General features: G+C 43.6%; 1 protein-coding gene across 4 annotated transcripts in view; it reads right to left on the reverse strand.

The window, feature by feature from the left end:
• Positions 1-27,179, reverse strand: part of NHLRC3 (NHL repeat containing 3) — a 110,303-nt gene that overhangs the window by 58,511 nt on the left and 24,613 nt on the right. For all 4 annotated transcript variants that reach the window (XR_015299342.1, XR_015299341.1, XM_086935063.1 and 1 more), the window contains 3 exons: positions 23,808-23,927; positions 20,247-20,397; positions 1,037-1,237 (listed from right to left, as the gene is read on the reverse strand). Coding sequence is in view for 2 of the 4 variants with exons in the window: in XM_086935063.1 (XP_086791189.1) it covers positions 1,037-1,237; positions 20,247-20,397; positions 23,808-23,927 (472 nt within the window). In the remaining 2 variants the exon portion in view is untranslated. The remainder of the gene's footprint in view (positions 1-1,036; positions 1,238-20,246; positions 20,398-23,807; positions 23,928-27,179) is intronic.

Below are 27,179 nucleotides of genomic sequence, written 5' to 3' on the forward strand. Positions count from 1 at the left end.
TTGCCTAAACTCAACACCAAGATGATACAGAAATGTAGTCAATTAGAAATGCCTTCATGATATACCAGAATGCATTTATTCGCTGTGTATGGTTGATTCAGAATGTCAGCAGTGCTTTAAATTGGCCGGTTCTGTCCAGTACAGAGTCATCAGTCCTGTAGTCAGAACCCAACATTTAGAAACAATGTTCATAAGAATGAATGAAGGTCAGACTCCAGGTTTTCGTATGTAGAGAAGATTTATAAGTCAATCTTGATCAGTACATATGGCAATAGCCGGCCGGCAATAGGATTTACAGCCCTGATGAGTCACATCTCCCACACGGGACAGCAAGTTAACCCAGATATCCACGAGCACACCTAACGGATGGAGCTATAGGGTGGGAGGTAGCACAGATAAGACAATACTACAACTAGATATTAGAGTATCAATATCTTAATCATTAGCATATGGAAAAGGCTTGCAATGGGAGGGGGGCAGTTGGGAGGGATTAGTAGGATAAGGGATAATTTGCATGATCTAAACTGAAAACACCAATAAGAGATAAAGCAATCTGTTTACATATTGAGTGTAAAACATGTTGAATGACCGAACTGTAATGGATCCCACATGATAATTGTAAAACCAATAAAATGTGTTTGTTTTTTAAAGTTACGTATTTTTTTGGGGGGGAGGGGGAACCCCTGTCTCTGACAATGGCCTGCAAACGACACCCATTTGTTGTATGAGCATGGTTTGCCCTGGTAGATCAGTTTCAAGGCCTGTGCTCTCCTGCGATTAATTACACTGTTATGCACAGACCCACGCCTGCCACTGTTAAAATCCCAATGTGGCTGTGAGCCAAAAACTCACCCACATGTCCAAGATGCATTACCCAAGTTCTACCATCAAACTTGCACAGCTGCAATCACAAAGGTTGGAGTGTGCACCCATCAGTAGATGTTCCACACTTGGGTTCACACAATTCTTGATTGTTTACATTGTTTTTACATAACTACTAGATATTCAGTCCTGCAAAGGTAGCAGGGATACTCACCTGGTGACAATTTGAGAAGACGGTTATTTAGTCCACCATCTCCATCCACGATGTAAATTTCTCCATTTGTGTCCACACATACCTCAGCGGGCTGGTCAAACTGGAGTGGATTCAAAGCTTTGCCAGCCTTACCAGCAGTGCCCAGGACTTGAATGAGTTTTCCAGAAGGGTCATACTGTTTAATGGTGTGTCCATACAATCCTATGTAAAAAAAAAAAATGTTCATGCTTTAACAGGACGCCACAATAATATTCATGATTATAGATAAAAATGAGAGCAGAGGGAAGACTGTTCTTTAAGTAAAAGAAAGAAGAACAGGAGGTACCAGATCCTCAAGATTCCCCTGACAACTCTGCCTATGCTAGCAGGGACTAAACAAATCCTTTTACAAGAGACAAAGCGCATTCTGTAATAATGCAAATGAAATGTGAAATATAATCAAAAAATAAGGGCCTTATTACGATGAGGCCCAAAAAGCCTGCAACCTTAAGTCGGAGGCTTTCCGGGCCCCATCGTAGTTTCAATTACGACCGCCTAATTACAATTTAGGCTGTGGGGGCGGAGCTTGCCAGCTCGCAAGATGGCTGTGCAGTAATGGAGCTCCTCTAAGCCACCAATACTATACGTAATTATCCTGGCATCTTACCGACTGCTGTACCCTGTATTTAATAGCCTCTGCTGTGGAAGTGCTGCTGCATCGATACATACCGCTGCTGGCCTGGAAAGCGGTACGGAGACGCCATAACCTGCGAGAAGAGGAAGGGAGCTCTACTGTCCGCCCTTGAGGCCTACTGCGGAGTGAGGCGGGCTGCCCAGAGACGGCTCTGTAGAGGGGGGCCCTCGGACCCCCGGCCGACACTGGAAATCGTGCGGGAGAAGCTGCTGTATTTATTTATTTATTTATTTTTGCCATTTGTTAAGCGCACGATTTCCCCGTAGGCGTCTTGGCGCTAGATTAATCCCTTGATCATCCTGAGGCTCGCCAAGTGCTGACCAAATTATTGGTCGAACAGCCACGTCTTGAGGCCCTTACGGAACTGTAGCAAGGAAGGGCACATCCTAATGTGCTGGGGTAGAGAGTTCCACATCTTAGAAGCTGCAACCGAAAAGCGACGGCCCCCCCAGGAGACAGTTTTTGATCGTGGGGTGGCTAGTAAGTTTAGATTGGCCGATCGAAGCTGTCTGGTTGGTTTATAGAATCTAAACTGATCCTTAAAGTATTGAGGCCCTGTCTCATTCAGTGATTTATATACAATACACAGGGATTTAAATTTAATTCGATTGGAGATGGTCAACCAATGATATTTCCTGATGGTGTTTGCTATGGAGGTGAACTTAGGAGTCCCAGAGAGCAGGCGTGCAGCTGCATTCTGAATGGTTTGAAGCTTGGTGATAACCCTTACCTGAGCATTTAGAAACAAACCATTACAGTAATCTAGGGACGATAGCACTAGGGTGGTGACCAGGGTTTTAGCAGCAGAGTCCGGTAAAAATGGGAGAATTTTCCTGATCAGCCTTAGCTTGTGGTGGGCTGTTGCTGCTACCTTGTTTGCGTGAGCTAGAAAATTGAGGTCACCATCAAAGATTATGCCCAAATTCCTAACCTTAGAAGCCGGCGTGGGGGGGTCGCCCATCGCTGCAGGCCACCAGGTTGCTGACCAGTCAGGAGAGAGAGGTCCAAAAATGAGCACCTCCGTTTTTCCGGCGTTCAGCTTAAGGCAGTTCGCTGCCATCCATTCTTCGATAGCTAGCAAGCGCTGGTGCTGCCTGGGGCGTCTGTGGCCCGTGAGCGTTCCGCACTGGTCTCCTCGATGCATGACCTGGGGCATGGCCGCGGCCGCAGCTAGCAGTAGAGGCGTGGGGAGTCTGCCGGACGTAGTGGAGAGGCCTGCTCGCGGCCCAGCGCCTTCCTCTGGCGGCGTGCAGCACAGACTGTCAGAGGGAGAGAAGCGATTGCCCTGGCTGGAGCCTCCCAGTAAGACGAATCCACTGCAGCAGGCGGACGCGGCATGCAGCAGGCGGACGCGTCATGCAGCCGCGTGCTGCAACAAGAGGGGCCTAGAAGTGGCCTACGGGAGACAAGCTACTTTTTCAAGGCACCACGTTTCACCTCCGTCACCGCTTACAACTAAGCCTACATCTACGCAACTAATGGGCAAGACAGTGCCTAACTGAGCTCCGGCCATAGCGGTATGGGGCGTGTCGCCTGCAGCAGTTGAGCACCGAGGGTAGGAGGCAGGTATTTTGTGCAGCCCTTGGGGGAGGATCTTTTTTTCTCACCCCCCTCACAGCAGCCTTCCGTGCTGGGCGATATCATTTTGAAGGCTCTTTCAGCTCCCTGGGTTGCCGCACGGGTGGGCACAGGAGCGCTGGGCATGCTATGAGGATGCACCACTCTGCCCTTTCTCCACCTCATAATTCAACTCGCTGAGCGTCCCGTTAAAGTGAGAGTGTGGTACACTTTCAGTTGGCTAGGTCTGTCTTTGCCTCATTCAGTGCAAATTCCCATTGCGTGAGTCAGTAGAGTGGAGACAGTCTGAGTGGTAGCAGACAACCCTCCAACGATGGGGAAGGTGGATAACGTCCAATCCAAGCTTCCATATGAGCAGAGTAAAACAAGGACCTATGAGCTGGGTGATTATCAGCCCTCCCAAAACAGTGCGATAAGTCTGAGGAAGTGCCTAAAGACCTTTGTCAAATCCTAGCCACCATACAATTAAGCCTAAGTTCGATAGATGGGAAAATAGACTCATTAGTCTATAGCATGGAGCGTATATCCGAACGCTTAGATAAATGATACGGCGGAGAGACGTGTGTCGGAGGTGGAGGAAGCCCACACGACGACCAAAGTGGCTCAAAAGCAATTAAATAAGGCTCTTACACAGCTGGAAGACAAAGCGGAGGACTTGGAAGCTAGGTCTAAGAGGAGGAATATTCACATTACTGGCTTTCCGAAGTCCAACGCCACAGGAAATATGGAGCTGTTCACTGAAAATCTTTTAGTGACTCTATTGGCCCGGGAAATTTTCTCCTCCATGTTTGTGATTGACCATGCACACCGCTCTTTGCGCACTAGGCCTATGCCGGGAGCAACTCCATGCCTGATCATTGCTAAGCTTCTAAACAACAGAAACAGGGATGCGGCTCTTAAAAGAGCCAGAGAAATAGGGAGCTTGCAGTATGAGGGCTCTACCATCTTGCTATTCCCTGACTTTACCGCCAAGGTTCAGGAAGCGCGGGGGAAGTTTGCTCCTTTGAAATGCTCATTACGCGCTCAAGACCTTGATTACGATATGCTCTATCCTACTCGTACCAGAGTCACGATGAACGGTGTTTCAAAGATTTTCTTAGACCCTGAATCGCTGCAGAAAGCATTAAAGGACTACTCCACAAATCAGCCGCGCAAGAATGATGCAGAGCAATTGCAGGGAGCTACAGGAAGCAACATGGATGAGAATGATTAGAGGCAGGACCTAGTAATATACTCTCAATAGGATACATATAAATGAGAGGGGGGGGAGTTTACATTTGTAAGTACGTGGTTTCCCAAATACTAGTCTGAGCGGAGAAACGCTGTTCCCATGACTGATTGAAACATGGAGGGAGGTCCGAACATCTTTTGAAACATAGCTGGATGTAGGCCGCCATAATTGCTCCACCCTAGCAAGCATGATGACTGCAAGGACATGCAGGTTTTGGGGTGCAATACTGGAGGTAATGGTTTATTGGTTAGAACTTCTTTAAGGTATGACGTTGAAATTCTTTTATCTATTACCCTTAGAGCATAGGTCTTCAAACTGTGGGGGGCGCAGCATCCCTCCATGGGGGGCGCACAAGTCACCTTCTATTGTTGCTTTCAGGCGGCAGTTGTGTATCTCAGCCGGGGTGCTGCAGAATCCAGCTGCTAGGGGCTCGGCTGAGAGTGTCTGGAGGCACAGGTCTTTAAATGCCAGAGGCACAATGATTTTGGAGGTGGTGGGGAGTGGGATGGGGGCTAATTCTTACAGCAATAGGAAGAGTGGAGATTTAGGGGCTCTAAGAAGGGGTGAAATACAAAGCCTTATTAACGCGTAAATGGTCTTTTAAAGACCTGTGAAGTACTCGGGTGCGCTGGCAGCTCCAAAACTGTCTGTGTGTGTGATCCCAGAAAGCTATCTCAGCCGGGACTTGGGAGTTACACCATCAGTGTTGCCTATGGAGTCTGGCAAGTGAGAGAAGAGTAGAGCCGGGAGTTTCAATTCTTTCACTTTGGTTTAAGGTCGACATCGAATTACAGTGCAGTGAAGAACTGGCTCGGTTTCAGGTAATTTTTGTGCATGAAACGCAATGTACTTTAGCATGTTTTAAACCCTCACACCGCTGATTTTTATGTTTTTTCGGCGTATAGTTCAGAAGTTGGTTGTTACATCGAGCTGTCCCCAGCAGTTTGACATTGCTGTCACTGCTCCTCTCGTAAGTAATTTATTCAGGTTGTCTGGATTCATAACTGTAATAAGGTGCCAATGGTGACACACACTTATGGATTTCATATTTTTTCCACAGATTAATTTTTTCCTGTAGTTGAGTAGCCTACATTTTTTACTTGAGATTCACCATTTGTTACAGCCCTCCAGTAAGTTGTTAAGCGAGGTGCATGTAGGTTTTGTGCAGTTTCGCATGCAGTCTCAGTGGCTTATGAGTCACGTGTTCACAGTGCTTTAGATAGAGGGCATGCTCACTGCTTCTTTTCACAAATAAGGGCATGGTGCACAAAATCACAGCTCTACTTTCTTGGTATTGCTTTGGGTTAAATACATACAGGGTCTGTGCTGGCACTCCTGGACATGTTAAATGATGAATCCTAAAGAATTTAAATATCAGCATTCTATATATGGTATGTTTATGTATATTCCTACAGTGTCCCCTGAAGAAGGGATTTGAGTTTAATCCCGAAATGCATTGGGCATGGCTATGTAACTTCGGAACACCATTGAAGTCAAATTATTTGGTGACGTTTTTGATTTTGTAAAGCATTTAGTTAAATGCAATCATCTTATGTTGCACATGTTGACAATTTCTATTTAAATGAACAACAACAAAATATTTCTGTGATGCTGGAATAAGTACTTTCAGATAAATGTAAAGTTTAAATTGATTTGATTAGCACTGGTGACTTCATTGTTGATTAAGAATGTGAAATATAAACACATTAATCCACGCTGTGCATCTAGCACACTGGTGGTTTTCCACCAGAATTCTGTTCAGCCGGGGCTGACACACACAACGGGTGGGTTTGGGGGTGAGGGGGTGAGGGTGCTGCAGCCCTTTGAGCTCTATGGGCGTTGCGCACCTGATGTGAAGGCAATTGTATCCCCAGGTCTTAGTCAGAAGCCCCTTTATGGGCGGCACCATTCTCTGGTCAAAATACACCACTGGGTCCAGCAGCTACCTCCTCCCTCTGGTCTTCGCAACTGAAACTTGTCAACAGAGTATGCCTTTGTTCCGGATTTCTCTTAACTCTGATCCACACTTTGAGGACCCACCTGCACCCACAGGGTGTGTCCGAACTGCGACCCTTTGCAGGTTGAAACTGGTCAGACAGGCGGTCCTGTATGTTTTTTAAGGCCTTTGACATGCTGCCACAGATTGAGATACTGTCAATTCACACATGATAAAATCTGTGTCCCTAACATATCTTACTGTTGTGTCTTGTCTCAGTACCCATGCTCTTCAGCCATGTCTGTTTGGATGTGAGTGACAAAGGAGGACTACAGATAATGAGTGTCTAGCAATGCAATCAGACCCCACGGCCCTAGCTGCTGTTGAAACTTGCAGGGAGGGCAGAGATTGAAATGGGACAGCTCACATGGGAGACTGCCCACTGGAGCTCTCCTCAATCCATGTGACGTCTAAAACCGGAAGCGTGGTCTTCTGCTGCAACATGTTCTGAAGCGATCAGTGTTAGTGCCAGCCCTGTCTGGGAGTCTCAGCCCCCCAAAGTCCCCCCCCAAAGTTCAGGTCTAGTTGCGCCCCATGTTGCTTCCCACGTCTGAAGTACGTTTCACTGCAAGGCGTTTACGTTGGTTGTATCCTTCCTGAAGATTCCATTCTCTGGCAGGTAAGAGTGAAGAGCTTTTTATATATTTTTTTTAAAGCCTCGGTCCTTTTCCCTTCGTCTCAATACTAGTGGGAACGTAGGATGTTTCAAGGAGGAGCGGATTTGGCATTAATGCCATAGGTGCTGACTTTAGTTCTGGGGACCTGGGTTCGATTCCTGGTATCGGCTCAACATCTTGTGATCCTGGGCAAAATCACTTAATTTATACGTGACTTACGAAAAAGGAATTTGACCTTGATTAAAGTCACTGGTGCTTGTTTAACATGTTCCAATCCCTAGAGCTTAGTCCACAAACCTAATATAAAAAATATTGTCAAGTATGCCTACCATCTGTCCTCACTTCTTTCGTAGATCAAATTTAAATGTTTTCTTGTGCAGCTACTTCTGAAGCTTTGGAAGGTGATCTTCTTTATAACCCAACTACGCCAACAAATTGATTCTTGATGCTGCTAGAGAATAACAATGTATATATACTCTTGAATCACTTATATCACATGTGTGTGATGTAAATGTCCCCTATGACTTCTTGGAAAACTGTGGCTGGCTCCTACTGACTTGGCAACCCCTGGCCATACTCCACATAATCATGGATTTTTAATTGTGTCAGAAAGCATGTTTTGTGGAACTTCTTTTTCTGATATCTTGTTTAGGGGCAGGGATGTGGCACAACAGCCGGAGCTGATGACTGTCGAGCTGGGAAACCAGGTTCAATTCTTGATGTCTGTCCAACATCCTGTGATTCTGGGCAAATCACTAAATCTCCCTGTGCTTACAAAAAATTAATGTGTGCTTGTGTAATGTAAAAGATGCTCCTGTAAAGCGCTCCGATACCTTTGGGTCATGTTCGCACTATATAAAACTGAAAAAAATATATTACAACATTTTGTGAGCGCTCCCGTTTCCAGGCACTTCTCAAGACTGGAGGTGGAGTACAACCTAAGGATGGCTAAAGCAAGAATCCATCCACACATTGTCTCTGTGGAAAAAAACATGCACTCCCACACCTGTGTTTTTGGAGTGTTTTTGCTAATCTATCCTAAATTTTGTGTTTTATGTGAAAAAAAAGCACCAAGGAAATTTTTTGTGCTCATTTTTTTCTTTTCATTTGAACTTTAGAATAAGCACATGACCTACAAAAACTTCAGTTTACTAAACACTCTTACTTTATTTAATATTATTTGCCCTATGCAACCTGGGCTCTGCAGGAGGGAATGGCCATCAATGATGCAGAGTACCAGCTTCCAGAACTTTTTTATCAGGTGGTGGTGGCGGTGGGGGGGCTCGACGTGTAAAAAGGTTTAGATGGGGGGCTCGGCCGAGAAAAGTTTGAAGACCACTGCCTTAGAGTGTAATGTTGATCTTTTTGAGGCATCAAACTTGGTAATCAATGTGTAAAGAGTTCCTGGGGGAAATTGTTATTGTGTGTCTCAGAAACTTGTTTGCTTGATGCTCAGCGCATAATAAGTAATTATTATAAGCGAGGTGGAACTCTGAAACCAGGTTTATGCACAAAGGTAAGCTTAAACGCTGGGAAGGGCAAGATGCCACATATGATTTTCGATGGCTGTAATTATCACTCAGCTACGGCGGAGTGAGTGTTGGTGGAGAAGCAACATCTGCCCCTGTTTGTGCTCCACCTGATGGCAATATGCAATTCTTGTTTGGGTACCGGGAAGGTTTTTTTTTCGTTTTTGTCAAGTTGGGGATGACGTGATGTGGGGGGGAGGAGGTTCACCTTTGTTTGTTTATTGAACCTCAGGGAGCGTATTGTCCATAAAGCTTGTTATAGACATGATAACCTGTTATCCAGGCTAGGAGTGATTGAGATATGCGAAATGTTATTGCATATCTCAAACGACACGCCATAGATATTGCACTGCTGTAGGAAACCCATCTTCCGGTAGATAGTAAGATCCTCACGCGGAGAGTGTTACAGGGACCTTTCCATGCAGCTGGCTTCTCGACCCACGCCAGAGGGGTACTTACATGGGTCAACCAGAAATCAGGAATTAAATTAGACCCGGTTGTAGCAGACACAGAGGGGCGTTATACCATTTCTAGGTGCAGGGGGAAAGGCCTAGACTTGCTAACGATTAATGTGTATAGGTCAAATTATGATAATCTGCAGTTTTATCAGACCCTATTAACATGTACTTGCATAGATACTGCATTACTGCTGATAGTGGGAGAGGATTGTAATTGTGTCCTAGACCCAACACTGGATCGGTTGGGAGGTCCATATCGGCGCACTTCGGCCTCAGCGAAATCCGTCGCAGATGCTATGGTATGTCTGGATTTGTTTGATGTCTGGCGCACTTGTTTCCCAGGGCAGGGGGGGTTACACACATTACTCTGCCCAACATGAGCTTCATACAAGAATAGACTACTGGCTACTGCGTTATACCCAGCGGTTAGGGAATGCATGGTACACCCCTGAACCCTATCAGACCACGCACCTATACTACTGATGCTCCACAACCCTCAGAAGAGACCTGCCCGTTCACACTGACGTTCCCCCCTACGCACTGCTCGATAGTGCATTTAAAGCGGAATTAGACGTCTATAGAAGATTTTTTTGCAAACAATGTTGGGTCAGAACCTAGGTTCTAGTCCGGTAAACTTTCAAAGTTTACATCAGAGGCTTTGTAAATTCTAAACACTCAGGGGTGCTGTGCGCCATCAGAAGTCGTCTGGATAGCCTGGAAAAATGCCAGACTGATCTAGAATTGGGATTGCAGTGCAGAGGGGCAGCTACTAGTGTTAAAGAGTTAAAAAATACATTGGATGAGTGCTTCGAAGCGGCCAACAGTGAAGTTAAACATATGGATAAATATGCTGTGGCTAGACTCTATGGAGAGCACTGCTGCGCCATAGGAGAGAGTCCTCTGCTAACACTGCAATTCGGACGGATGAGGGGGTGTCGTTGACCGGTCCCAAAGGTATAGCAAACCAATCTGGCCAGCATTATACTGAATTATATCGCTCTGGCGCGAATGTTGATGAAAGCAATGTTCTGGACTACCTTCAGCACATAAAGCTGCCTTGGCTCACAACCGAGCATCGTGAATATCTGATGAGACCGTTGGAGGCTTGGTAAATTCAAGAGGCCCTAAAAAGTATGCGCTCGGGAAGCGTCCCGGGGCAGGACGAACAAACAGTGGCTTTTTACAAAGAGTTCAGGGATCTACTAGTCCCTCATTTGGTAACACTATTTAAAGAAATTAGCGAAACAGGAGAGATGACCCCATCAATGAGAGAGGCTCTGATAGTCACTATACTGAAACCTGTTAAGCCTCCAGACGAGTGCTCCTCGTTCCGCCGACTGTCACTATTGAATGTAGATAGTAAAATGTACGCTAAGATTCTTGCCAATCGTCTCACAACGCTAGTTCCGAAACTACCCAACAGAGAGCAGGTGGGATTTGTCCTGGGGGGGCAACGTAACATACAATTTGCACACTTTCTTTGGGGCAGTACAACATGTTAATCCAGAGATTAAAGCTGCTGCAGTCTTCCTAGACGCAGAAAAAGCATTTGACTCCGTAGAATGGGCGTTCATGGGGGCGGGGCTAAGGAGGATGGGGGTTGGCGAAGTATTTATTGAACTGGTGGCTGTTCTGTATACATCTTCTTCTGCAAGAATAAGGATTGGGGATATGGTCACGTCTCCCGTCAAAATATCTGGAGGCACCAGGCAAGGTTGCCCACTATCTCGTCTCCTATATGCTATAGTTGCGGAACTCCTTGCCTGCATACTCAGTGAATACCATGGACTCAGAGGAATCAGATTTCCTAATTACAATTTAATAAGGTCATCGTACGCCGATGACACTCTCCTCTATATTAGAAATCCAGAGACTAATCTGTCTCCTGTACTACAGAAGTTGTCAGTTTTGGGGAGCTTTCTGGATAAAAAATAAATTGGAATAAATCCATAATTTTCCTATTGACCAAATGCACTACTCCCTTAAAATTGGATTTCCCACTAACTTGGTCTACTGACCCGGTACGCTACTGGGGTATACAGATTCATACAGATCCAGAGATAATATTCAGAGAAAAATATGGTAGGGCAGTCACTAAGCTCGAGGAGTTAGTGGACCGTTGGGCACATCTCCCTTTCTCTTTCCTTGGGGGAATATCGCTGATGAAGATGGTGGTCCTCCTGAGGTTCTTGTTTCTGTTTTTAAATATACCCATGGTCCTTCCAGCACATTTTTTAAAATCCATTACCTCAATTTCGAGAAAACTGGCATGGGTGGGGAAACAGCCACGGGTTCAGTATAAGGTCCTTATCCTTCCCTACAATTTAGGAGGACTGGGAGCCCCGGATATGGAACTCTATTATAGAGCAGCACAAAGCTTGGATGCATACCACTGGATGCATCAGCTATTGGGCCCTCCTCATCTGCACATAGAAAGGATGACCATCGTCCCAGCTAATCTCCCTTCCTCCTTATTCCCTGCTCCCGATAGCCGAACAGGAGTCATGGACTCAATTAATGCCACAGTTCATGCGGGGCATGATCTGATGAAGAGACAAGTGAACACTATATTATATTATCCAATTACTCCGGAGTGATGCTGTTGGCTGCCTATGAGAGGAGACTGGGCAGTGGTTAAGGCATTAAGGACTATCAACATGACTAAAGTTGGTAACCTTTTCCTGGAGGGCAGTGTGCGTAAGTAGGCTGACATGGAGGCTGAAAGGCAGGAGGTCAACCATTAGTGCAATTTCATTTTCATAGGGTGTACCACGCCATGCGAGCGCTTCTAGGAGATGATATGGCGGAGCCACCGGAAGTAACTCCTTTCACATTGATATTAAAATTGGAGTCACCTTATAGGCTGATATCTTGCACTTAAGGAACAGTACAAAACTATTGCAAAAGCTTTAACACTAAGTCGCGGTTGGAGTGGCAAACTGACTTGAATATGTTCATTGATGACGACTCCTGGAGATACTGCTGTGAGGCAACGCGGCGGGTCTCCTTAAACGGTCGTCATTGGCTAATCCACCGTAAATACTTACAAAGGGTCTATTACACACCTGCCCGCTTGCATAGGTATGGACTGCGTAAAACAGCTAAGTATGACAGGTGTAGAGTAAGTCCAGCAGATTATTTACGTGTAGCTTGGTTGTGTCCAGTGGTTGCTAAATACTGGAGACTGATATTTCAGGAATTGAGTGATATTGCAGAAGTACCACTTTCTACGGAAACCCTGCTGGCCCTACTAGGCTACTCAAAACAAATAAAGAAGGCGATCCGAAGGTTGATAGAGATGGGCTTACTGATTGCAAAGCGGAGAATTGCGATGCGCTGGGCGCGTGGTCCGCCTCTTACTTTACTGGAGTGGTCACAAGATTTGCTCTATTGTAACACACAGACGTATAGCGAACTGCTTCCTCCATAGAGTCGTTCCAAGAATTTTTGGGGATTGTATCTAACATACTTAGCAGGGAAGGCCCTGCAGACCTCTGACTAGATAGCTGACACTAATTGGAGTAACAAGTGTTGGGGAATACGGACGAGAAATTAAGAGAGTAGGTGAAATAGCTGCCAACTGTGTAATGTAAAGAATATTAATATTTAGGAATGTAATTTATGCGTGGCAATACCTCTTCCCTGTCTCATCTGTTTTTTAGCATGTTTGCACACTGCTGATCCCCAGAAGGTGGCTGCGACGGGTTCTTCAGCAGACATTCCATTAGAATGGTGAATACTGGCTTCTGGGTCAAGTCCTATTGACTAATTAAGTCAATAATTAGATACGGATGTCAATGTATGCACAACACTTGGACATGTTTAATGTAAATATTCACGGACGCCGAATGGGTTATTTTATGATTATATTTTCCTTTCCTTATAATATGATTCCATTATACATATTAACCCCTTCGACACTCATGACGAGCTCAGCTCGTCATGATATAGCCCTCTCATACACTCATGACGAGCTGAGCTCGTCATGAACAATGGGAATCCAGAAGAAGCAGCACAGGAGGGGAAAACCATTAGCAGCGATGGTGTTAAGTTTTGTACATTCTATGTTACAGTGCTGAAGAAGCATGTGATGTTTGTATACATGTTTAAAACTTTATTAAATACAATTACTTTTTTTCTTTTTAAATTACAATTTAGGCCGTCGGAATTGAAACTGGACGGTCATTCCGGCTGGATTCTAACGGGTTCAAGGAGCCCGTTGGCCAGTCGGAGACCAGCCCCTAATCCCAATGGACGGGGTTTCCGCAGTTGGGATTACGATGCTCGATTTCGGAAAGGCTTTCCATGCGGGGCTTTCCGGCATGTAAAGCTTGTTGAAAAGCGAGTCTGGAGGCCCCTAGCAGGGCCCCTTTTCCTTGCGGCCTCCAGTTGGGGGCCAAGGGGGCACCTATGCCCCCCCCTGTTAATCCCTGCACTGTGTGGCAAGCACCAGCAGGGAATAACACAATCTCCCAGTTCTCTATGGGAGCTTGTGCTACATTCGGTTTACAGCCGCAGCTCCCATAGAGAAACATGGTGCGGTCGCATTGTAATTTCAGTGTCGGGACCGCGACCGGAGGTCGGTCTGTCCGAGACCGTGACGGTGTCGGTCGAGGCAGCTTCGACCGACATCGTAATCGAGCCCTAAAAGTTTTGCTTCCAACAAGCTAAAGAAATCAAAGATCTATGGAGCTCATTAGCATGGCGGGCGGACTTTGTCCGCCGGGCATACCCCCGGGAAATGGGACTGCCCGCAATGCATATGGCGGTCCCGCACATCCCATTAGGATGCGCCCGCCACACTGGTGGGCGCATCCTGCATTCCTAACATTGCGACAGGCGGTATGAAAAGCACCGCCCTCCGCAATGCCAGAAATGCAAGTTGTGCACAGTACAACACGACAGATACCCCCCTTGTGCACCCCCGACAATCCCTGGGGGCCCGCTACAGTCTGCTTGTTATTTATTGTTTTTTGTACATGTGTAAAAAGTATAGGAGACATTTGCTGAGCGTGAGGTGCATTTCTGAGATCATAAGTACCTGGTCATTTTAGAAAGTAACAATGAGAATTCCCTGTAAACGAAGTTCAATTAGTCAAAACAAGAAAAACAATAGCCCCAGTCACTAGACCCTATTTCCAAATAGATAAGAAAAAGAAAGCATATATGGGTAACACAAAGATGTCACGTTTTTAATCACAACAGTGCACATAGGTTTCAAAGGATTTGCTTTCAGATTCATGAAGCATACCAACGCTCCCAATGAATGTCAACAAACATACTGTTGGACAACTCAGCTAACAGGAAAATGTGCAATATTCATATTCAATATATGCAACATAAGAAATAGCGGTCAAACAACAATGAGCTGTGGCTGTCAGGCCATTAGATGTATCTACTTCCAAAATGAACTGAAACTAAGTTGCCAGCATATTCAATTCTTGAATCCCTCCTGAATGTAACGTCTTGCAAAAAGTCTTTGGGTGTTGCTTTAATATGAAACAGATTTGTGCAATGAGGGGGGGGGGGAGGGGGGGGGGCAAATTCAACACCACTTTTGGAATAAAAATAACTTTGTTATTTTTATGACCTCTACTTCAGCTAAATTCAAGGGTTCCCACAGCATTGTGAATCCCACTGTGAAACTCACTTTGGGCATCTGACACTTTCCAATATTTATTTATTTATGAAGATGTATATACCGCGAACATGATCCCGAAGGATATCAGAGCGCTTTACAATATGTGGGAAGGACGGTAATAAATTGCAGTGCCAGCATCAATAAGAATAACCTTAATGCAGCTCACCAAATGTGTGGAGCCTTTCTATATATTAAAAAGTAAAACATATGACCAATTTAGCATATCCAATTATTTATATTTTTCTGTCCCGATTTTAAACGAAGAATACATCCTAATCTTCAAACCAATACACAAATTGTGTCTTTGGTAATGGGAATAAAGGTAATTTCACACTTATTCAACACATTACAAAATGAGAAACTCAAATGCAACAAGCCAAGAAAGTAAATTCTGGCAGCTAATTTACCATTAAATCAAGGTCAATTTTGCAAAAGTACATATTGCCTTTAGATGACTCTGCTTGGATGAAATGTATATATACATTATTCAAGCACCACATCAATGGACCATTCCCTAAGAACTATCACACTCATCTGTGTTCCAAGGTAGTTAGTCTATTAAGGAAAGCTAGCTTGACATACTAGTGTGATAGGCCCAGACAGCGTATCAATGTTCATACTAAAGCAACAGTAACAAGTTTGGGCTGGGCTTCACCCACCTCTTTATAATGAGTGCACTATTAGGTAAAGCATTCCCGACTCCTATAAAGGTAATACTATGGGCTCCCTATGTATACAAGGCGATCATTTCAAACCTGTAAACTATTGTCTGATTGCCCTTTTAGACTGTAGTGGCAAATTATTTTGTAAACACCTAAATTATCTCCAAAAGAGAGCTGAAGGAAGTTACATGATACCTATACACTAGATACTATTTAGTAAGACACAAAATGGCATTGATAATGTCTTGATGATCGATTTAATAACTCCTAATGAAATAAAAACAAAAGGCCAACTGTAGAATCTGGCATTCATAGACTGTAAGACAGCATTTGAAGGCATGGATCCTCATACTTTATGGCAAAAACAAATGGCAAACCTGGGAATCACAAAAGCCCACTTGGCCATAATTACCGCAATCCGAATGATAATTAATAAATGGTCCTCATGGGCTCAGACTGTAACCTAACTTGAAGAATACCAATAAAATGGTTTACGCAAGGCTAGAGTTCTGGCCGAAACGTTGTTTTCGAGTTATGTATCAGATTGGCTCAGATCTGCTGAGAATATTCCCCCTTCCCCCAAGAATATGTCCTGCGAATTGGCCTCTTTTAATGTTTATGAATGATACAGTATGTATTATTTTAATCCTGCTTCGGCTACAAAGAAGTTTAAATTACCTTCTCAATTACTCATCTATGAACTGTATGACCTACATGAAAATAAACTGCTGTAAAACCAAAACAATGGTCCTAGCTGGTCATGATAAACCTCTGCATTATACCTGGAAAAATGCCCTTTAACAAAGGGGATGAATATTCTTACATTGAAGTGGTTTTAACGTAAACATTAAGTCATATCAACAAGGTTTTTCTTACCAATGATCTCCATCAATCGAATGCGGAAATTGTATTAATCAGTTTCTTCCAGAGTGCAGGCAAGAGACTAGTAAAACCACTAAACTAGTTTATAAAGCCAAAACAACAATACTTCTTCTGTATGGTATTGATATAATGGATTATGCACAAATTAAACAAAAATTAGCTCAGTGGAAGTAACGATCTGGGAAACAATTCTCTCAATAAGAAAGGGTGACCAGTCAAGTTAATTAGACTAGATTTTAGCCTAGTAGGGATTTAGATGCAATCTAAGTTAGTTGTATTTAGATGGTACTGGTACGGACTTCCCTCTGCACTTCCAGGAACAATTGCATTAAGCCTGTACACAGCCGGCAAAGAAGAAATTTCATATCCTGTATGAAATAGCATTGAAAGTTCCGTCAGTAAACAGACATGAACTACTGAACAACCCAAGTCAAAGCCTGATAACTTTAATCAATAGCAGTTTTAGAGAAAAGACATTTCCTACTGGTATACAAAGGCAAGTTTATAGGAAGCAACAGATTCCTGCAGTGGAGCTTTCTCTTGAAATGAACCTGGACTACGGGAAGAAACGCTCAACGACAAATCATATACGTCGTTTATGCAGATTTTTATCTACCCCACTATAAGACCCTAAGGATTTGTTAATTATGAAAAATGTATTTGAACCCTGAATGCAAAATAGCTGCAGCAACATTACGCTTAATGCACTTCTCAGAGGAATTAAGCCAATGGTTTAATATTAATAGTTTTAAAAGCATTTTAGGTACATGCCATTTAAATCCAGAAATTGTACTTAAGTGTATAGTTACTGTAAATGTCTTGCATTTTGTGTTTGCTTTTATTTAAAGCTAATGTAAAAAGGAATAACGCGTAATTTAATTAAACTACAAAACAGTGACTAAAATAAATATCCAGATGCTTCCACTCACTTTTTGGGCAGAAGTCCATCTCACGCTTCTCTCAAGAAGTCCCTATCGTACATCTCTACATCTACTCAGAGTTCAAAAACAGGGTACAGAGTCCATACACAAATTGCCAAAGAAGCCAAAAACAACCCCCATGCTGTTTTCAATTCTTGCTCGACACCTCTAGTGATTGAGGGTACATAGGCTTCTGTAGTGCAGCCAAGGTGTAACAAAGCAGCTGATACTCCAACACCGAGTATTTCTGATCAGTAGTGGAAAAATAACTGCTTAGGGGATGACTCAGACATAAAATACAGTCTGCAGACATTCATCCTTCTTTAAAATTCAAAGCCTGAACATTGATAATTTTAACACTGAAGTTATAGCAGATGGGTTCTCACATAAGATTATTTTCTCCAAAAATTAGTTTGGGACAGTTCTTTGGCAATCTTTAAAAACAGGGATTTCGAAACATTTGGCTAGGAGTTCAAATGACTTACTCTTGTATCACTCCTGGCTTTCTCCTGTGTTTCATGAGTTAAATGACTTACTTCTAGGCTCAAATCACAAAGGAACATTTACATGTGTAAATCTCCGCACCCATAAATTACATCTTGTTTTCTTTATTTTTTACAGGAGATGGACTTTGTGCTGGTAGTTTTAACTCCTTCCTCTGCGGATTTGCATGTGATCTCTTGCAGTACCTAGAAGTGGCCATGTGCAGTGGATACTTATCCAAGGTTTGGCTGAAATAGATTCGAGCCTGTTTGGGCTGTAGTACTACTGTAGTATATGTGAGTGTAACTTTAGTCAACTGTAACTGAGTTTCCCATTTGCAGTACTCTGGACGTATTCATGGCTTTCAGGAGCACAACATAAGTAAATATTTAATAATTGATCTCTCTGTGAAATGGGCCCAAGATAAAGGACAGACATAGGTGGAAATTTTCACCAGCAAACTGGTAAATTTCATCCAGTACCATGTAAATAAGTAGCACTGGAGTACTGTTTCACATACTCAAAATGCCTCCATAAGAGTGAGAATATGGTATTTTGTTTTTAAACATTTTTATTGGTATTTTAGAATTGACGATAATCGATACATTACAATAATATTCAATGGTGCATACACGGTGTGTTAAGATATTATACCTGAGTTGATTACCTTCCACATTAGTCAGCAAGTTATGTTTCTCACTCATTGACAACATAGCTGCAGACAGTACATTACACATCACATTACCCTTGCCTCGGTCCTTTAATCACTAACAGCTCCTCATGTGGGGGCTTGCATATATAACCCCGGAAAGCATTCCATCTGCCCCACACCCGAGTCCATTTTTGGGGGCATCCCCTGTGGACATAGACTGATTTCTCTATTACCAGTGAGTTGTCCATGTCACAGCACCATTGGCGATGGTTAGGAGTCACTCTAGATCCCCAGTGCTGAGCTATATTCCGCTTCGCTAACACCATACCCAGTGTTTGGCTTGGTAATTTAGTCTGTCTTGTTCCCATGATGCACTGGACCAGGGACAGACTGATTTGCATATAGCCAGGTTCTGAGCTGGGATGGTGCAGTGAGATAAATAACGGTGATGGATCAAGCCCTGATCTTTGGACTGGGTAAGAGTGGTCTGCTTAATTCAGACACTCTGTTCATCACCACCCCCTTTTCTGAATCGTTTTTGGCCACTATAGGTGAGGCAGGGTATACTCAGACATGAGTCCCTTTCTCACTGCACCATCAGGATTCAAGCAAGCCGGGCCGAAGACGGCTGAAATGCCAGAAACCGGTCCCCGGTAGCTTGTCTCCTTTCTGGTGAAGAATTGGCTTGGTAGTTTAGTCTGCCCTGTTCCCATGATGCACTGGGCCAGGGACAGACTGATTTGCATATAGCCAGGTTCTGAGCTGGGATGGTGCAGTGAGATAAATAACGGTGATGGATCAAGCCCTGATCTTTGGACTGGGTAAGAGTGGTCTGCTTAATTCAGACACTCTGTTCATCACCACCCCCTTTTCTGAATCGTTTTTGGCCACTATAGGTGTGGCAGGGTATACTGAGACATGAGTCCCTTTCTCACTGCACCATCAGGATTCAAGCAAGCCGGGCCGAAGACGGCTGAAATGCCAGAAACCGGTCCCCGGTAGCTTGTCTCCTTTCTGGTGAAGAATTGGCTTGGTAGTTTAGTCTGCCCTGTTCCCATGATGCACTGGGCCAGGGACAGACTGATTTGCATATAGCCAGGTTCTGAGCTGGGATGGTGCAGTGAGATAAATAACGGTGATGGATCAAGCCCTGATCTTTGGACTGGGTAAGAGTGGTCTGCTTAATTCAGACACTCTGTTCATCACCACCCCCTTTTCTGAATCATACCCAGTGTTGCCCAGTCTGGAGCCGTATGATTGAGGTCTGTAGGCTCCCAAATGTTAAGGAGACATCTCTTTGGTTCCGGCGGAACCGTGACTCTAGTAACCTGCGAAATTGTGCGCATAACCGCCTCCCTATAAGGTGTAATTTCCGGCCAGTGCCAGAGTGTGTGGAAAAATGTGCCTAATACGCCACACTGTCTCAGGCAGAGTGGTGTGTCCGTACTGCCTAATCTATGTAGAAGTGTTTGCGTATAGTAAGTGCGATGTAGGATGAGAATATGGTATTTTAGAGAGAAACCTTGGACCCACATTTTCATGCAGGTCTTTAATATCTATAGAACTGATTCAGAACTGGCACGTGTTTCTACAATGTACAGAATACGTACAACTCTAGCATAAATGTTTTCCGATTTCTGAAGCATGCATTGAGATCCTGTGTTACTCATAGATCTGTATACTTAGTCAGTAGTCAGCAGCACCACCAGGCAGCAACGTTCGGCACCATAATGGCACCAAATGTCTATTTAAAATGTGCAGTTGGTGAAAACGCAATTTTCACCAACTGCACATTTAAACAGACATTTTATTCATTCAGCAAATTGGCAGTTAAAGGTATTTCAAAGACACTGTTTAGCATGTTAAGAAGGTATTTACGAGGCATTACCTTTCCCAACATCTGTTATCCACACTGACTGGTGAGTGACATTGTTGGCTGCAAATATGCCATGAGGCATTTCAATTGATGAGGTGTTCCAAGCACCCAAGAAAAGACCATCTTCTGTGAACACAAGGACCTTGGATACGTTCTCCCCTCTCTAAAAACAAGAAAAGAGAATACATTTAAACAAATCCTAAATCAGAAACGCCTTATAACATAATTTAAAACCATTACAGCAGCTAGATCTCAAAAGGAGTGGTAATTTCATAACATGAAAACGTAACATGAAAAATACGTACTAAATCAAATAAAGAAAGAATTGAAAGATATTATATTTACTCCCTCCGAAAAACCTTTTTTGGCTTTATATTTATCACTGACTGTGCCTTGTGGGTATTGCTTACTGGGCATGAGCTAAGGCCATTTGTGTTCACAGACTATTCTAGATATTGGTACTGTGTACAGGCGGTAACTACGGGCAATGCCTTGAACCCAGCCTGCATTCTAGTGTACAGACACTATGCGCAGAGCAGTACCAGGGGTCATCTCGTTTGCACAGCACCCAGATATCACAGCCACTGACTGTTTCTTACAAGTACTATAATCAGGATTTTTTTTATACAGGGCAAGGAGTAAGGCCACACCATGGGGCAGGGTCATAGTTAATGTCCCAGGAGTAGGAATATTTCACGGTATGCCTTATCCACCAGACAGTTCTCAGAGGGCATGTGCTGGGTATGTGCTGCTACCCTTATATATGGACATGGTCCATGCTCCAGGAGTTATACAGATGGGAGTATGGTGCTGTACAGAAGGCCACCGCTGCAGTCTGTGTAAAGTACAAACTGCAACAAGTAAACTTTTCCCATTTAGAGTTGCCACTTTAAGTACTGATGGTTAACACCCCACCTTCCTCAGGCTGAACCCTTTCTTGACATTTGGGGCAGTTCTAGCTTATGCCTTCATAACATTTACTCTCCATATCATTCACGGACTACTTTTTTTCACTGTGTAATGTTTTTAAAGGTACCAAGAGTTTGTCGTTTTCCCTGAAGGGGCCAGTGAAAAAAGGCAAACATATGGGAAAATATTGTATTCATCAGAAAAATTAGAAAAAAGTATTGTGTGAGAAACTGTAAGTTTCTTTTCTAAAAACGGTATCAGCAAACTGTTTGTTGTGCTACTTTTTTCCCAGCTATCAGAATCAGCAGGGTGGGATTTGTTTTAGTTTTTTACCACTGTTTTTCTAATTTTCTAAATGTTGCTCATAATTTCGTAATTGTGTAGCTTCTCCCAACTTGAAATTTGTAAGGAAAGAGGTAATGAACCCATGAGTAAACCCAAAAAGCTACAAAGCTACAGATTTGTAAAAACTAAACAACAATTTAAATAATGCAAGTGAGAATCAGTGGATCACTAAAGTTTTCCGACAGAAACTAATCATTGAAATAAACAAAATAGTGAAAGTTATTAGGAACAAAGAGAAATTAGCAAGAAGGTTTTCATCTTTAAGTTTTTTTCTGTAAAGGCTGATCTATATAAAAGGTTTACTTTGGGCAGACTCTTCTTGCCAGAGATATAGAGTACTTGTAGATTGTCCAAAATATTCCATACGCAGAGCAATCAATCAAATTACAGCTTATTTGTATTGATCGTAAACCACTTCATAATGAAATGTATACTAATTAAAACATGTACCCAAGTATCTGAATTTATGGCTAGGGGTTATTTGTACCATTCCGAATTCTGGAGGCGTTTTTCCCAAAATGTGCTTCTTTTTGCACAGACAACTGGAAGCCACCTGAGGGGGCAGGGCTTTCGAACAAGAAAACAAAGGTGAAAAAAACATAACAATAAGAAGAGAGGAACTGATGTTTGGACAAGATAGACTTCTATGTTAGGGGCATATTTAGCCTCATGATAAGTGGGCACTCATAGAAATCTACCAACCCCAGACATTTCGGAGAACAATAGGCCTGTAAGAGTTGAAGATGCATTATTTGTTTAGTTGCTACTAACTTTTTTACCCAGATTGCCCTGCAATTAGCAAACTTTGAATCACAAATTAGAATTTCATTATATTTCTGAGATGGAAAAATGTTGAATCTTCAGGAATAAAGTAAAGTTCAACTACCCAGCAGCCCCAATCTTTTCCAGATAATGTACAGTACTTGAATTGGCAGGGTTACTGCCTAGAAAAAGAAAAGAATAAATCATACATTAAAAAAATAAAGATGATACCTTGCAATTTAGACTGAATTTTTGGTGTGTGGGTAGGTACAGTATTTGAGCCTCGGAATTCAAAGGAAAACCAACAAAAACCTAGACATTTCTGGAAAACTAGTCACCATTCAAGAGCAGCATAGTGTGGCTTGCATGAATGCATTTTAAATGTCAAAATTTTCTTTAAAAAATACACCCTCCCCTGAAGGACTCATTGTGGGTTTACCCTAATGTGGCCACCGCAGGGGAGCGGGAAGCCCACTAGACACCACATTTTTAAAGTAAAATGAATTGGGTGGGAACTGGTCCTAACTGATATCTGTCAGCACCACCCTATCCTGGCCATGTACAGTCTTTCTTCCTCTGGTGGGGAGCGGATTGGAAGGTTTACATCGCCTGGCATCAAAACACAACCTTGTGGGCACTGACAGCTTTAATGCTTAATGGGGAGTAGATCAGGGACTTTACCATGCATCTGCTCACCCCAGGACAGCAGAAGGCACCAAAAGACACAGGTGTTTATTTTTCATTAAACAAATGGAGGGGGCAGCACTTCTGAGTATCCGACCACAGCTCACTATCCACGGAGTACAATCTTTCTACCTCCTTGGTGGGCCGATCAAGGCATTTACCACAAATCTGCCTACCCCAGGGGAACAGAAAGCACCACTAGACACCTGGGATTGTGAATGGCGGAGCAGGATTTCTCTGGCTCAAGCCTGACTCCATTGAAAAATTCCCTAGGAGCACTTGACACATCAAGAATAATTTTTGGTCAAGCTAACGAAAACAGAAACTTTGAAGAGCTGGACTTTATGGCACAAGGAATTGTTCTCCTATGCCTTTTAGCATCATTTGAAATTCAGGTCCCTTTGTGGGGCACATGGAAGTGCTAATCCCAGACCTGCAGACTAGGTTAGGTGAGACACACGAACTACAGGATATCATTTTATTCTTGAAGTACAGTGACCTATAGTATCTTGCCCCCTATTCCACCCGCCAAACTACAAAACTATCACAGAAATCACTGACAAAGTAAGACCACATTGGAGGATGACCATACAACAGTGGTGACAAATGCTCATCCGTGAGTTTTGAATTTGCAGAGATTTGAAAGTGTTGTAGCTACAGTTTTGGTCCCTGGATTGATCAATAAGCAGACAATCCACCATCCCTACACATATTTTAAGAAGAGTAAAGATCTGATTAACATGCACCACATAAATGCAAATAACATAAAATATGAAAAAAATATGAGTTGTTCCAAACAGCAGCCATGCACTGTAAAGACACAAAACAATTACTGGCACGTGAAATTAAGGATGTACATATTCTACCACTTACTTGGGCAACATATACCAGGCTAAGAAGTGGGTCAACAGCAACACCAAAAGGTTGTCCACTGAAGAGTTCAGAATTTTTAGGCCACTTCAAATCAAGCTGATAGTGGGGAATTGCAGCACTCTAAAACAAAACAGAGAAAGCATGTGTATTAATGAAAAGAACTCCAGGACATTTCACAATGCTAGTCATGTGGAAATCAGCGGATCTGAAAAATCTGGCTCAGCCCGGGACAGCAATACCTTAAACTCACATCGGAACCACCGTGGGCACACCAGGCTCACTTAACTAACTGCATGCAAGTGAGATATATATCTACAAATTTACTTTGGGTACAATTACATGAAGAAACTCACAGCTTATAAGCATTCATCTTACAAATAGCAATAATCCAGGTTTCTGGGACTGGATGTACAAACGTATGTAACTATAACAATAACAAAAACTCATGCTGCACTTTAATTATTTGAACTGCTGTAAATCACAGATGCTACAGTCGAATATTTAAATATTTCACATGTGAATATAGCCACATAGGTAGAAGAGAGTCTTACAGAAAATATGGAACTGAACAGGTCTCAATGATACTAACCATTAAGGGATTGGTAGTGCAGAAACAGGAATAAGCAGTGGTAGATGAATTATTTGTACCAATCAGAACACAACGGTGAAGTCTTCAGAGCTTTCTAAAAAGAGGAAAGGTCAGACATTTGACAGACTGGCAGACGGCTTGGTTGTAGGTTTTACTTGCCTTAACTATGACTTCGTAAAGGCTGATGTAGTGTTCACTGAGTCGTATTGATGGGTGGGCATGGGGAGAAAGTCTGGTGTTGATGTTGCATGCTAGTTGTGAGGGTGGGGTTGTGAGAGTGGATGAGGGTTTGCATGTATAAAGATTTGGTGCTGATGAGTGCACTGACCAGTTTGCTTAAACCTTTTATGCATTGGTCTCGGTTTGGGTAGTCTTATCTTTGTGCCATTTGCAGAGGAAAGCTTTAAGTTTAGCTTTGAGTCCTGATGCTTGGTTATCCATTTTGGCGGCCCTGGAAAAGTGCAGCTGAAAGAGGGTAGTGGACATTGACATTTTGCCTAATGGCACTGTTGAAGAGTTTGAATAACAAGCTAGGTCAAAGGTCGAGTGAGGTTATTTTCAGTTTAGTGTAGCAATGTCAGCAGGTTGTTGGGAGAGGTACGAACGCTCATACATCCAGACCAAACCGGGTTTATCCTGGGATGAAGTATCATGTATAATCTATAGCGCACATCACACACATGCTCACCTCATCCACAGACAGCTACACGGTGGCATCCCTGGATATAGAAAGGGTGTTAAAGACGGTGGGGTGGTTTTACTTGTGGGCAGTTAAACAGCACATGGGTTTTGGCCCTAAGTACATAAAATTGATGACTCTTTATACTTGCGTCTGACTGTATGGGTTCATATGGGCGACATTCTCAGATCCCAGGGAAAGGGCACAATCCAGGGTTGTCCTCTGTACCCTATAATATTTGAGTTAGCAGTGGTGCCTTTGGCGAGCGTGACCCGCACCACACTTGGTCTGTGTGTGGTCCACCAGGTTGAAAGTCCATACGTGGTGTCCATGTATGCTGATGATGCTCTGACCTACCTTGACAAAACAGAAAGTATGGTCCCATTGCTGTTGAAGGAACTGAGCAAATGTGCTGCACTCTTGGGGTTGCACACGAACAGGGCACGCTTAGTTTTGGCGGGTGGTAGAAGTCGGGTCAAATCAGCCACTCTTAAGCTCCCTTTTCAGAGTGTTGATCTTGGACTGCTGGACCCTATCTATACTATGCGGCATAGCAACTCCAGCATACAGTGCATTGGTTAGATGAAGAACTAAATTGTGAAAAGAACCTTCTGGCGGGAACCTATGATCTATATACGCTTCAGGAGGTTCCTGTGATTGAGAATATGGTTCACGATTCCCTCCCCTACTTGCTGCGTCAGATTGGTAGGTATTGCACAGGGGTTTGAGTAGAGTACTGTACGCCGAGAACTTTCCCTTTGGATACTTAAAACCATTTTCTGACCTACTATGAGATACGTCATTTGAGCGATGGCGGGAGGGAGGATGCAAAAGGGTGGGAGACCTCTATGCCAATAAAAGTTTTGTCACACTCAACAAAGCCCAAAAACCATCTGGGATTGGTCTAGGTCAATTCTTGCAGTACGCCTGACTGGTACACATGGCCCAGGTTGTCTAGACCACATTTCCAAACGGTCCAAGGGAGCATGAGGTATTACAAAGACTGGGCGACTTAGTAGGCTGCAGGCACCTCGTCATACCTTTGTGTGGCTCTGCTTATGGATCGGGGGAACACACATCTTGTGCAAGAGAGAGATGAAGTGCAGACTGTGGGGAGGCACTGACTGGCTCAAAGTGGCGTAGAGACTGTAAGCAGGTCCGATTTAAACTAACACAATTTAACTACTTGCATCAGACCTATTTAACCCCTCTCAAGCTCTCTAAAATCTACCCCGACTCTTCTTCTGGTTGTGGAAAATGCGGTCAGTCCTCAGCAGGGTTTCTTCATATGAGCTTGGACTGTGAACAGCTGACAGGCTTTTGGGCTGGAGTGGTGGGTACTTTGTCACACATAACATGGGTTTTATTGCCATAAACGGTTAAACTGTGTCTACAGGGAGCACTCCCACAGGGAATAAGATACCAAAAATGTCATCCTGAATGGGTGCTCTAGGGGTGGTACTGGTGAGACGCCAGATCGCTATCAGTTTGTGGGCACCCCAGCCACCAGAGATCTCGGCTTGGAGGTGGAACTTTCTGGAGTGGGCACTGGTGGATGATCAGCACATTAAGTGCACCGGCAGGGACGAGCATGCGGCAGAAGACATGGCGACTTTGTGGGAACAAATTCTGGAAATAGCATATTCCCCAACTGATAACTCACGGTGAAGGATGTAACAGGGCAACCTGTTGGGGTATTAGCTGAGCAGACAGATGGGGAATACAGTTCCATGGTTTGGGAGAAATTGTACTGTTTTTAAATTGATTGCACCAATGACACTGTTATGTAATGTTATACATCTTTGTTGATAAACCGCGAAACATTTCGATACATTTCTAAATTGATGTAGTAATTCTGGAATATAGTTGTGAGGGTGGGAGGCTGTCTCCTCTTGGACATGGGAGTGTTTGTTGGGGGAGGGTGTACTGGAGTTAATTTGTCTTACATGGGTTCAGGACATAATCGGATGACCATGGATTGCAACTGGGTTTAGGGGGGGACAATATGCAAGATGTGAACATAAAATGTATGAGTTCATCCTGATTCTGCGTTAGTGAGAGAGGAGTATTGGTTGCTGTTTGGTCAAGGAGAATCTGCAAGAAG

This window comes from Lissotriton vulgaris, chromosome 8 (genome assembly GCF_964263255.1).
Source record: "Lissotriton vulgaris chromosome 8, aLisVul1.2, whole genome shotgun sequence".
In the NCBI taxonomy this organism is placed as follows: Eukaryota; Metazoa; Chordata; class Amphibia; order Caudata; family Salamandridae; genus Lissotriton; species Lissotriton vulgaris.